The sequence below is a fragment of the Pristis pectinata genome, chromosome 39 (assembly GCF_009764475.1).
Source record: "Pristis pectinata isolate sPriPec2 chromosome 39, sPriPec2.1.pri, whole genome shotgun sequence".
NCBI classification, from domain to species: Eukaryota; Metazoa; Chordata; class Chondrichthyes; order Rhinopristiformes; family Pristidae; genus Pristis; species Pristis pectinata.
The window spans coordinates 2,469,459-2,482,913 of NC_067442.1; the positions used below are offsets into that span (position 1 = coordinate 2,469,459).

Consider the following 13,455-nt stretch of genomic DNA (forward strand, 5'->3'; position numbering starts at 1 on the left):
AGCCCAAAACGTTGACTGTTCACTTCCTTGGACTGTCTTGGTGAAGCAGCCGGCATAATCAAAGACCCCACCCACCCGGGTCATTCTCTCTTCTCTCCTCTCCCATCAGGTAGAAGATACAGGAGCCTGAGGGCACGTACCACCAGACTCAAGGACAGCTTCTACCCCACGGTGATGAGACTATTGAACGGTTCCCTCGTACAATGAGATGGACTCTGACCTCGCAATCTACCTTGTTGTGACCTTGCACCTTATTGCACTGCACTTTCTCTGTAGCTGTGACACTACTCTGTACTGTTATTGTTTTTACCTGTACTACCTCAATGCACTCTGTGCTAACCCAATGTAACTGCACTGTGTAATGAATTGACCTGTACGATCGGTGTTCAAGACAAGTTTTTCACTGTACCTCGGTACAAGCGACAATAATAAACCAATACCAATACATGCTGCCTGACCTACTGAGTTCCTCTGACAGCTTTTCTGTGTTGCTCCAGATTTCCTGCCTCTGCAGTCTCACGTGAGTAGGCAGTCTATGTTTCCAGGACCTGTCTAATGATTTTCTTTATTGTTAGCAGAGAGAGAGGAAGGTAAAGGAATTGTAGAGTAGGTTTGTGGGAGCAGCTCCCAGGATAATATTCTTGTTACATGGAGATGATGCTCTCTGCACCTCCTGTATTGGATCTCCTGAATGGACTCACCTCATCCCATCCAATTTGATCTCCACTCAGTTTGGTAAAATTGCCTCAATGGATGAGGATCCTCCTGGTCTGACAATCATGGAAAATGGAAGCTAGAAGAGGCCATTCACCCCGTATGCCTGCACTGCCGTTCAGTAAGATTGTTTTCATACACTAATCCCTTGATTTCCTTAATTTCCAAAAGTTTATGGATCTATTTGATAAAAGCGGCCTATTACCCATGTGAAGCGGTGTACGAGGAGACAAGTCTTCCTGCCCATCCTCTCCTTGTGAGGAGGTGATGAACACTTACTGAGGCCTTTGGAGGCTAACTTGGAGGTCTGGGGAGAAGTTTAATCCTGCTTAAAGTCTTAGAAACATAGAAAACCTACAGCACAATTCAGGCCCTTCGGCCCACAAAGCTGTGCCGAACATGTCCCTACCTTAGAAATTACTAGGCACACAGTTAAGACGACTGTGTATCTGTGTACTGTGTATCCTCTCTTTGCTTTGAGGAGTGATTGGGTTATGAAACTAGGAAGAAATCAGCTAGACATACATGATTTTAAGAGCTTTGACATTTATTGCTAGATTTCCTGTGCTGTAATTTTTTACACTGGGCACTCCCTTCCCCTCCCCGCTACCATCCCAGGGTCTCACTCAGAGATGTAGGTGTGCCACAAAACTACGGCAGAGCCCAGAACATCCTGCTCAAGGGCCAAAGGATTCCTCGTTCCTGCGTGTTCTCTGTGAGGACGTGTGCATGACAGCAGAAGATGGCTGGTTCACACAATGTCGCTGATCCAGCCACCTCACAATTTGAAAATGAACGTTTCTCTGCATTGAACTATCTGCCACCTATTGCTCATTCCCTCCTATTTCACTTAAATCTGATCTCCGCGTACTCTGTGGCCTCGTCCCCGTCTCTGGTGAACACCTTTTGTATGCTCGAGTAAAGGGGGCTCTCGAGGTTGGTGGGTTGTCTCTGTCCAACATCCACTCCTGCCGGAGTCTCCATCCTTCTGCCCCCATCCTGTAAAGAAAATGGAAGCGCAGGACAATCCCAAAGCATTCACTGGAGCTGAATGGGTTGAAAGATTGCATTAACTCCCTCTTTCCTTGGACTCTCGTTGTCTCGGTGAAGCAACCAGCATAATCAAAGACGCCATCCACCCGGGACATTCTCTCTTCTCTCCTCTTCCATCGGGTAGAAGACACAGGAGCCTGAGGGCACGTACCACCAGGCTCAAGGGCAGCTTCTACCCCACTGTGATAAAACTATTGAACGGTTCCCTTATACGATGAGATGGACTCTGACCTCACGATCTACCTTGTTGTGACCTTGCACCTTATTGCACTGCACTTTCTCTGTAGCTGTGACACTTTACTCTGTACTGTTATCGTTTTTACCTGCACTACCTCAATGCACTCTGTACTAACCCAATGTAACTGCACTGTGTAATGAATTGACCTGTACGATCGGTACGCAAGACAAGTTTTTCACTGTACCTCGGTACAAGTGACAATAATAAACCAATTCCAATACCAAACCGGCTGGTGTTAATGTGCCTTAGTAGACGGCCTCTCTTTTGTTCTCTCTTTCTGTCTGTCTCTCTCTCTCCCCCTCCACTCATTCTCTGATGATCTCTCTCACAGTGTCTGTATTACGCTCCCTGTCTCCCTCCTCGCCTCCTCCAACCAGTAACTCCCATCCCAGGCCCAGGACAGGTACTGGCACAGCCTCGGGACGTACACCTTGTGCTGGTTTTCAGACAGGGTCACCATCGCTATGTGAATCCTGGCTGCTGGTTTGAGCGCAGTAAGGTTGCATGAGCAGCATGTTATAATGATGGTGTGTTTTCTTTTAGGAATGAGGGATAAATATTGATCCCAGGATATGGGAGAACTCCCTTGTTATTCCATGGGATCCGTCATGCCTGACAGAGGCAGACAGGGACCTGCTTTAAACTCGCAATCAACAGAGAGGACCTTTGATAGTACACCAATCCCTTGACCCTATCCTCTCCAGCACGATGCTCCTGTAGTACTCCTGCCTTAGGTGTTGTCCCTCCTGCAGTACAAAGAATCCCTCTCACCCGCAGCTGGAAACATCACTTGTCTCGGCTCTCAAGTGGGGACTCAATCCTGTGATCCTCTGACTAGGCAGGAATGGAAGAGGGGACAGAGGTGCATTTGTCATGGCCAACCCCACACCAGAGAATGGTGGTGTTCCAAACATGAATGCGCAGGGTCCGTTGAACGAACCCTGAGAGTGAGGCTTTCCGGCAAGTATAAAGTTTTCCGTACCTGATGTGTCGCTGAGCGTGCACTGTAGCTGACTGTGGTGCCCTGGATCTCTGAGGCCCTCTTCCCAGTCACGACTTCCCTCCTGGAACAGCAGAGTATCACGGATCAGAATGTCAGCAGGGTCAAACATTGATTCAGTTGTAATATCATGACAACTTCTGGACAATCTCTCCATACGGCACAGCATCCTTTCCCTCACTTTCTTCCTCATGGTTTATCAAGCTTCCCCTTAAACCCGGCCATGTATCCTTCAATGTCAACCATTCCAAGTTAAGCGAGTTCCACTTTCCTGCTGCCTCTGGTGATGGCATTTTCTTTTCTGAAACCACCATCAGGTTTATCATGGGCAGTTGTATTGGTGGCTCATGATTTTAGTCTCCTCAAGTGGAAACGCCATCTCTGCATCTACACCACTGAACCCATTTCAAATTCTTAAACTCCTCGGTGAAAGAACAACAAGATGCTGGGCAAACTCAGCAGGTCAGACTCATCGACAGCATCTCCAAGCGTGGCCTCCTCCACACTGGTGGGACCAAACGCAGACTAGGCGACCGTTTCGCAGAACACTCGCGCTCCGTCCATAACCGCGATCTGCGTCTGCCCCGTTGCCGGTCACTTCACCTCCCCCTCCCACACTATCACTGATACGTCAGTCCTCGGCCTCCCCCACTGCCGGGAGAATTCCAAGCGCAGACTGAAGCAACAGCACCTCGTTTTCCGTCTTGGAACCTCGCAGCCTAACGGCATGAACATTGAATTCTCCCACTTTAAGTAATCCCCACCCCACTTCCCCACACCCCCCCCCCCCATGTGTCTTCTATTCCCTAGCCTTTCTCTCTCTCCTTACCTTTGACCCATCCCCGGTGGATCTGCTCTCCCCTCCTCCCCGCACCTGCCCATCACTATCTCTTACCTGCATCTACCTATCACCACCCTGTGCCCACCCCACCTCCCCTCTGTTGCCCACCTATCTCTGCTCTGCTTTTCCCTCCTATATATCGGGCTTCCCCTTTTCCTATCTTCAGTCCTGAAGAAGGGTCCTGACCCGAAACGTTGACCTCCTGCTTTTCTCCACGGATGCTGCCTGGCCTGCTGAGTTCCTCCAGCATCGTTGTGGTTTTCATCTGGATTCTGGCATCTGCAGTCCTTGGTTTCTCTTAAACTCTTCGATCTGCCCATCTCTCATCCTTCTATACTATGCATGTGTACATCTGGATCAGAGCTCAGTATGTTAAGGGAACGGATTATTTTAGATCAATTGTTGTGTGATAAAAAATTTGATGATCTGACAGCTAAAGGAACAGTGATCAGAATATGGGCAGGCACGGTAGCGTAGCGGTTAGCGTAATGCTTTACAGCGCCAGCGACCCAGGTTCAAATCCGGCCTCTGTCTGCAAGGAGTTTGTATGTTCTCCCCGTGTCTGCGTGGGTTTCCTCCGGGTGCTCCGGTTTCCTCCCACATTGCAAAGACGTACGGGTTAGGAAGCTGTGGGCGCGCTATGTTGGCGAGGGAAGCGCGGTGACACTTGCGGGCTGCCCCCAGGACACTCTACGCAAAAAGGTGCATTTCACTGTGTGTTTCGATGTACGTGTGACTATAAGGATGTCTCATCTCATCATCTCATCCAAGTAAGGTTTTAAATGAAACTTGAAAGCATGTCAGTCTGACACCAGGCTCCTAAATCTAAACAAAGCAAACCGTGGAGGAGTGAGGCACGAGCTGGCTGCAGCGGACTGGAGACTCCATTAAAATGTATGACAGCGAACAAAACAACTGTTAATATTTAAAGAATTAACGCACAGTTCTCAGATCAAACAGGAAGATTTGTCTAATTGAGGCAGTGGGAAAGTGGTACTCGCTTCTATGTGATCAGAGGAGGAGATTTGTTGTTGGTAAAAATGTAATCCTGATAATTGGGAGAATTTCTGAATTCAGCAACGAAGGATCAAGGCATTGATAAAGGAAGGGAAAGTAGAATATGACAGTAGGTTGGAAACAGAAACACAGACTGAGTTTCTATAGATATGTAAAAAGGAAAAGGTTGGCTGAAGTTAATATGGGTCCCTCCCAGACCGAGCCAGGCAGAAAGAAATGTCAGAGTAATTATTTGTATAATTTGAGTCTGCCTTCACGGAAGGGAGGAAACCTCTCAAAAGGTCTAGAGGGAATGAGGAACTCCAAGGAATTATAAATCATCAAGAATTGGAACCATAGAATCATAGAACAGTACAGCACAATACAGGCCCTTCGGCCCACAATGTTGTGCCGACCTTTAAACCTTGCGTAAGTCTATCTAACCTCTTCCTCCCACATATCCCTCTATTTTAAATTCCTCCATATGCTTACCTAACAGTCTCTTGAATTTGACCAACGTACCTGCCTCCAGCACCGCCCCAGGCAGCACATTCCATGCCCCAACCACTCTCCGGGTGAAAACCTCCCTCTGATATCTCCCTTGAACTTCCCGCCCATAAAGCCCGTGCCCTCTTGTATTGAGCATTGGTGGCCTGGGAAAGAGGCGCTGGCTGTCTACTCAAACTCATATTAGTATTGACAAAATGAAATGAGCTGATGACCTGGACCTTAAGGGTTTGAAGAACGTGGTTGTGGAGAAAATAGATGTCATCCTTCAAAGTACCACGGATTCTAGAATGGTTCCCATAGAATAGACAGTAGCAAATATAATCCCACTATTTATGAAGGGAAAGACAAAGCAAACATCTGTTAAATTCTGGAACCTATTACTCAGAATGCAGAAAATAGTTCTCGGATTCAGCAGATAAGGATCTACAAAAGAGAAATTATTGAGTTTGTAACCAGCAGAATCAATAAGGGCAAGACAGTTGATGTGGTGTACTTGGACTTTCAGAAGCCCTTTGGCAAGGTGCCACACAAGGGATTATAAAACAATATTAAAGTGCCTGGTGATGGGGTAAATGTACTGCCGTGTACTGAGGGTTGCTTATTGGACAAAGCAGCTAGAGTGGGAATAAATGGATCACGCTTGAGTTGGCAGACCAAGTAGTGGAGTGGTGTGGGATCAGTGCTGGGCTCCACACTGTTCGCAATCTAATTTCGGGATTTGGATGAAGGAATCAAGCGGAAAAATATCCATCTTTTCTGAGGATATACAGGAGCCGGAGCCGTGGGAAGAATGCAGAGAGGCTTCCATGGGATATAGACAGGTTAAGTGAACAAGGAAGGACAAGCTAGATGGAATATATTGCAGAAAATTGGTCGGTCATCCTCTCTGGAAGGGAAAAATACATGTGCAAATTACTTTTCAATGTGTTGTTATTCAAACGTTCCTGGCGGATCTTGGGCTGTACTCCTTGGAGGTCAGAAGAATGAGGGGGGACCTCATAGAAACATTTCGAATGTTAAAAGGCCTGGACAGAGTAGACGTGGCAAAGTTGTTTCCCATGGTAGGGGAGTCTAGTACAAGAGGGCACGACTTCAGGATTGAAGGTCGCCCATTCAGAACAGGGATGCGGAGAAATTTCTTTAGCCAGAGAGCGGTGAATCTGTGGAATTTGTTGCCACGGGCGGCTGTGGAGGCAAAGTCATTGGGTGTATTTAAGGCAGAGATTGATAGGTATCTGAGTAGCCAGGGCATCAAAGGTTATGATGAGAAGGCCGGGGAGTGGGGCTCAATGGGAGAATGGATCAGCTCATGATAGAACAGCAGAGCAGACGCGATGGGCTGAATGACCTACTTCTGCTCCTTTGTCTTATGGCCTTGTATACAAATCACTGCATGGTGCAGCAATAATTAGGCCGGTAAATAGTCTGTTGGCTTTTTTTGCAAAGTAAAGATATCTTACTGTAATTCAACAGGACCCATGAGAGGTTACTCGGAATACCAGTTCGAGTATGGACCCTACTTGATGAAGGTTACACTGCGATACACTGCAAAGGTCCACTGGATTCGTTCCTGGGCACGGTGAGAGGAGATGCATTGGGCCTGTATAGTCTAGAGTTCACGTTAATGAGTGTAATCTCATCGAAACGCACAAAATTCTCCTTGTTGAATGGATCTTCCCTTGAGCTAGGGTATCTGTAACCTTGGGTTAATAGAAACATAGAAATATAGAAAACCTGGAGCACAATTCAGGCCCTTCGGCCCACAAAGCTGTGCCGAGCATGTACCTACCTTAGAAATTACGAGGCTTACCCATAGCCCTCTATCTTTCTCAGCTCCATGTACCTATTCAAAAGCCTCTTAAAAGACCCTATCGTATCCGCCTCCACCACCGTTGCTGGCAGCCCCTTCCACACACTCACCACTCTCTGAGTAAAAAACTTACCCCTGACATCTCCTCTGTACCTACTCCCCAGCACCTTAAACCTGTGTCCTCTTGTGGCAACCATTTCAGCCCTGGGGAAAAGCCTCTGACTATCCACATGATCAATGCCTCTCATCAACTTATACACCTCTATCAGGTTCCCCCTCATCCTCCGTTGCTCCAAGGAGAAAAGGCCGAGTTCCCTCAACCTGCTTTCATAAGGCATGCTCCCCAATCCAGGCAACATCCTTGTAAATCTCCCCGCACCCTGTCTATGGCTTCCACATCCTTCCTGTAGTGAGGCGACCAGAACTGAGCACAGTACTCCAAGTGGTGTCTGACCAGGGTCCTATATCGCTGCATCATTACCTCTCGCCTCGTAAATTCAATCTCAACATAAGGGGTTGACCATCAAGGACAGATGAGAAGCAAGGTCTTCAACGAAAGATTAGTGAACCATTCGAATTCTCCACCCAAGATTGTACTATAGGCCCCCAGTCGTCAACAGAAATTAAGGGAGTAAACACGTGAGGAGATTGCAGATGGCTGTAGCAATAATAGGGCATTGGTTTATCATTGTCACGTACTGAGATACAGTGAAAAGCTTTTGTTTTGCGTGCCCAGTCAGATCACGCCATACATAATTACATCGAGCTAGTAAAAAGAAAACAGAATGTAGAATATAGTGTTGCAGGTAGAGAAATAAAATGCGAGGGCCACGATGAGGTAGACTGGAGGATCAAGAGTTCATCTTTTAGTGAATGAGAGGTCCGTTAAGAGTCTGATAACAGCAGGATAGAAGTCTGATGGTACATGGTCTCAAGCTTGACAGAGGGGGACGAAGGAGAATGACCCAAGAGGGAGGAGTCCTTGATATTGGGATTGGTTTATTATTGTCACTTGTACCGAGGTACAGTGAAAAACTTGTCTTGCAAACCGATCGTACAGGTCAATTCATTACACAGTGCAGTTACATTGGGTTAGTACAGAGTGCATTGAGGTAGTACAGGTAAAAACAATAACAGTACATCGTACAGGTCAATTCATTACACAGTGCAGTTACATTGGGTTAGTACAGAGTGCATTGAGGTAGTACAGGTAAAAACAATAACAGTACAGAGTAAAGTGTCACAGCTACAGAGAAAGTGCAGTGCAATAATGTGCAAGGTCACAACAAGGTAGATCATGAGGTCAGAGTCCATCTCATTGTATAAAGGAACCGTTCAATAGTCTTATCACAGTGGGGTAGAAGCTGTCCTTGAGCCTGGTGGTACGTGCCCTCAGGCTCCTGTATCTTCTACCCGATGGAAGAGGAGGGAAGAGAGAATGTCCCGGGTGGGTGGGGTCTTTGATTATGTTGGCTGCTTCACCAAGACAGCAAGAGGTAAAGACAGAGTTCATGGAGGGGAGGCTGGTGTCCGTGATGCGCTGGGCTGTGTCCATAGCTCTCTGCAGTTTCTTGCAGTCCTGGGCAGAGCAGTTGCCGTACCAAGCGGTGGTGCATCCAGATAGGATGCTTTCTATGGTGCATCAATAAAAGTTGGTGAGAGTCAAAGGGGACAAACTGAATTTCTTTAGCATTCTATGGTTCTATGGTCCTAAGGATGTTAACTGAGGCAGCAGGAGGTGTAGACAGAGTCAATGGAGGGGAGGCAGGTGTATGATGGACTGGGCTGCGTTCACAACTCTCCGCAGTTTCTTTATTTTAACCTCCTGATTATTGACCGGGACTGCCACAGTGCTGAGGGCTTGGATGGGGCAGAATTAGTTAAGTGCGTCCAGGAAAGTTTTCTTAAGAAATATATTGGGAAGTAAGGCAGGGCAAATGACTGAGGAGTACTTTAGGACCAGTGACCATAATTCTATCAGTTGTAAAATAGTTATGGGAAGAGACAGAGCTGGTCCACCAGTTGAAGTCCTGAATTGGGGCAGGGCTAATTTTGATGGTGTCAGGCAGGAACTTGCAAAGGTTGATCAGGAGAGGGGGTTCGCAGGTAAAGGGATGTCTGGCAAGTGGAGGTTTTTAAAAGTGAGATAGGGAGAGTTCAGAGCCAGTATGGTCCCGTTGGAGTGAAGGACAATGCTGGCTGATGAGGAATATTGAGGTTCTGGTCAGGAAAAAGGAGGAGGCGTATCAAAGGTATAGGCAGCTGGGATTGAGTGAATCCCTTGAGGATTATAGGGGATGTCAAAGTACTCGAGACAGAAATCAGGAGGGGGAAAAAAAAGAGGACATGAAGTAGCTTTGGCATACAAGGAACAGGACACTTTCAAGAGATTCTCTAAGTACAATAAGAGCAAAACGGGAACTGGGGAGAGAATAGGTCTGCTTAAGGATCAATGTAGTTGTCTATGTGTAGAGCCATAGGAGATGGGTATTTGGAGGGCATGCATTTGAGGAGAGAGGGGGAAAGTTTCAAGGAGATGTGCAGGGTAACGTTTTACACAGGGGGTGGTGGGTGCCTGGATTGGGCTGCCAGGGGAGGGGGTGGAGGCACCAGATTAATTGGAACAACATCTGCCATAGGAGAGACTCGCACCCTGTGGGGTTGAAGCTCCAAGCAGCTCAGTTTGGGTCGATGACACCAGGAGGTAACACTGAACAGCAGAGAACAACAAAACATTTCATTTATTTCTGAGAAGTAACAGAGAAAATGGAGCTTTGTGTCTGATCCATGCCCTGGGAGTGTGTGATGGGATGGTGCAGAGGGAGCTTCACCTTGTGTCTGAGTGTGTGACGGGACGGCGTGGAGGGAGCTTCACCCTGTGTCTGACCCCGGGAGTGTGTGACGGGACGGCGTGGAGGGAGCTTCACCCTGTGTCTGACCCCGGGAGTGTGTGACGGGACGGCGTGGAGGGAGCTTCACCCTGTGTCTGACCCCGGGAGTGTGTGACGGGACGGTGTGGAGGGAGCTTCACCCTGTGTCTGACCCCGGGAGTGTGTGACGGGACGGCGTGGAGGGAGCTTCACCCTGTGTCTGACCCCGGGAGTGTGTGACGGGACGGCGTGGAGGGAGCTTCACCCTGTGTCTGACCCCGGGAGTGTGTGACGGGACGGCGTGGAGGGAGCTTCACCCTGTGTCTGACCCCAGGAGTGTGTGATGGGACGGTGTAAACTTACTAACCCACCCAACTACACTTTCACCCAAATCCTTCATATATATCACCAACAACAGAGGCCCCAGCACTGATCCCTGTGGAACACCACAGGTCACAGACCACCAGCCAGAATAACACCCCTCCACCATGACCCTCTGTCTTCTATTGGCAAGTAATTCTGAATCCAAACTACCAGTTACCGTGGATCCCGTGCATCATTTGTACTGAATGCGAAGCAGAAGTAATTGCAGTTCTCTAATATTTTGGAATTTAACTTTGTAATAAACTTTCTTTGGAAAAAGAATGAAGCTCCCTCCGCACCGTCCCATCACACACTCCCGGGGTCAGACACAGGGTGAAGCTCCCTCCGCACCGTCCCATCACACACTCCCGGGGTCAGACACAGGGTGAAGCTCCCTCCGCACCGTCCCATCACACACTCCCGGGGTCAGACACAGGGTGAAGCTCCCTCCACACTGTCCCATCACACACTGCCAGGGTCAGACCCAGGGTGAAGCTCCCTCCACACCTTCCCATCACACACTGCCAGGGTCAGACCCAGGGTGAAGCTCCCTCCACACTGTCCTGTCACACACTCCCAGGGTCAGACACAGGGTGAAGCTCCCTCCACACCGTCCCATCACACACTCTCAGGGCATGGGTCAGACACAGTTATTTCCTCTGTTACTTCTCAGAAATAAAAGAAATGTTTTGTTGTTCTCTGCTGTTCAGTGTTATCTCTTGGTGCATGTCTGCGTGGGTTTCCTCCGGGTGCTCTGGTTTCCTCCCACATTCCAAAGATGTACCGGTTAGGAAGTTGTGGGCATGCTACATTGGCGCCGGAAGCGTGGCGACACTTGCGGGCTGCGCCCAGAACACTCTACACAAAAAATAATGTATTCCACTGTGTGTTTCGATGTACATGTGACTAATAAAGAGATCTTTATCATCACCATCAACCCAACTTCCTCAAACTGAGCTGCTTGGTGCTTCGACCTCACAGGGTGTGAGTCTCTCCCGAGGCAACTGACCCATCTCTCAGCCTCAGCCGGGACCCAGCCCGAACTCCGGACCTCCCCCAGACCGTCACCCAACTCCACCATACATCGCCCTTCCCCGATCCACCTGGATCCGCGGAGAATCCCACCGTCTGTCGCTGCGCAGTTCCTGATCAAGGTTAGTTCCTTGTGGTCGTAAAGACTTTGGATCCGGGTCCGACTGTCCGGAGGTGCCCAGGACCACGAACTGAGCCAGAGGTTCCGGGGAAGGTGGGCTGCATCTCGAGGGAGGGCAGGGTCCAAGGTGAGGAGGAGGGGTCCTGGGAGGGAATCAAGGAGATGGCCAATTGGATCCACGATTGGCTTGGTGATAGGGGGCAGAGTGGGGAAGGGGGGTGGAAGGATGATTTGTATTTGGGAGTCTGTTACCAGTGGTGTACCCCAGGGATCGGTGCTGGGATCTCTGCTGTTTGTGGTTCACGTTAACCACCAGGATGTGAATGTGGGAAGCAGATTAGTGAGTTGGTAGAGGAGACGAAAGTCAGTGGTGCTGTGGACGGCGAGGTAGGGCATTCAAGGCTACAGCAGGAGACAGATCACAAGATCACAAGACAAAGGAGCAGAAGTAGGCCATTCGGCCCATTGAGTCTGCTCCATGAGCTAAACTAAAACTATTCCCATCTAGCCCTAATTTCCGGCCTTATCCCCATATTCCTTGATACCTTGACTAATTAGATAGGCTATCAATCTCCTCCTTAAACACCCCCAATGATTGGGCCTCCACAGCTGTACATGGCAAAGAATTCCATAATTTCACTATCCTCTGGCTAAAGAAATTTCTCCTCATTTCTGTTTTAAACCGGTACCTTCTAATTCTAAGACTGTGCCCTCTAGTTCTGGACTCACCCACTAAGGAAAACAACTCGGTCATACCTACTCCGTCCAGTCCTTTCAACATTTGAAATGTTTCTATGAGGTCCCCTCTCATTCTTCTGTACTCCAGTGCGTACAGTCCAAGAGCCGACAAACGCTCATCATACGTAAGCCCTTTCATTCCTGGAATCATCCTTGTAAATCTCCTCTGAACCCTCTCCAACATCAGCACATCCTTCCTAAGATACGGGGCCCAAAACTGCGCACAGTATTCCAAATGAGGCCTCACTAGTGCCCCGTAGATCCTCATCAACACTTCCTTACTTTTATACATTACACCTCTGATGAATGCCAACATAGCATTCGCTTTCTTTACCACTGATCCGACCTGGTGGTTAACCTTTATGGTATCCTGCACGAGTACCCCCAAGTCCCTTTATACTTCTGTACTTTGAATTTTCTCCCCATTTAGATAATAATCTGCCCATTTCTTTCTTTTTCCAAAGTGAACAACGGCACATTTCTCAACGCTGAATCTCATCTGCCATTTCTTTGCCCATTCTCCTAAACTATCTAAGTTTCTCTGCAACCTTCCTGTCTCCTCAATACTCTCTACTCCTCCATCTATCTTGGTGTCATCCGCAAACTTAGCCACAAAACCATTTACTCCATAATCCAAATCATTAATGTACAAAGAAGCGGCCCCAACACTGACCCCTGCGGAACACCACTAGTAACCGGTGGCCAACCAGAACGAGATCCTTTTATTCCCACCCTTTGCTTCCTGCCAACCAGCCAATGCTCCACCCATTCTGTTATCCTACCTGTAATTCCATGACCTCTCATCTTATTAATCAGTCTCTTGTGCGGCACCTTGTCGAAGGTCTTTTGAAAGTCTAAATACACAACATCTACCACCTCTCCCTTATCCACCCTGCCTGAGATCTCCTCAAAAAACTCCAATAGGTTGGTCAGGCAGGATCTTCCCTTCACGAAACCATGCTGGCTTGGGCTTATCTTGCCTTGCATCTTGAGGTATTCCATAACCTCATCCTTGAGGATCGATTCCAATAACTTTCCCACCACCGATGTCAGACTAATAGGTCTGTAATTTCCTTTATGCTGCCTCCCACCCTTCTTATACAGCGGAACTACATTTGCGACCTTCCAGTTTTCTGGAACCATGCCGGAGTCTGTTGATTCCTGGAAAA

General features: G+C 48.3%; 1 protein-coding gene across 4 annotated transcripts in view; it reads right to left on the reverse strand.

Moving 5' to 3' along the window:
- Window positions 1–1,311: 1,311 nt before the first annotated feature.
- LOC127587230 (myelin-associated glycoprotein-like) overlaps window positions 1,312–13,455 on the reverse strand; it is a 43,114-nt gene continuing 30,970 nt past the window's right edge. For all 4 annotated transcript variants that reach the window (XM_052045491.1, XM_052045487.1, XM_052045488.1 and 1 more), the window contains exons 12-13: window positions 2,988–3,069; window positions 1,312–1,713 (exon numbers count right to left, since the gene is read on the reverse strand). In XM_052045491.1, the coding sequence (XP_051901451.1) occupies window positions 1,561–1,713; window positions 2,988–3,069 (235 nt within the window). In that variant the 3' untranslated portion in view covers window positions 1,312–1,560. The remainder of the gene's footprint in view (window positions 1,714–2,987; window positions 3,070–13,455) is intronic.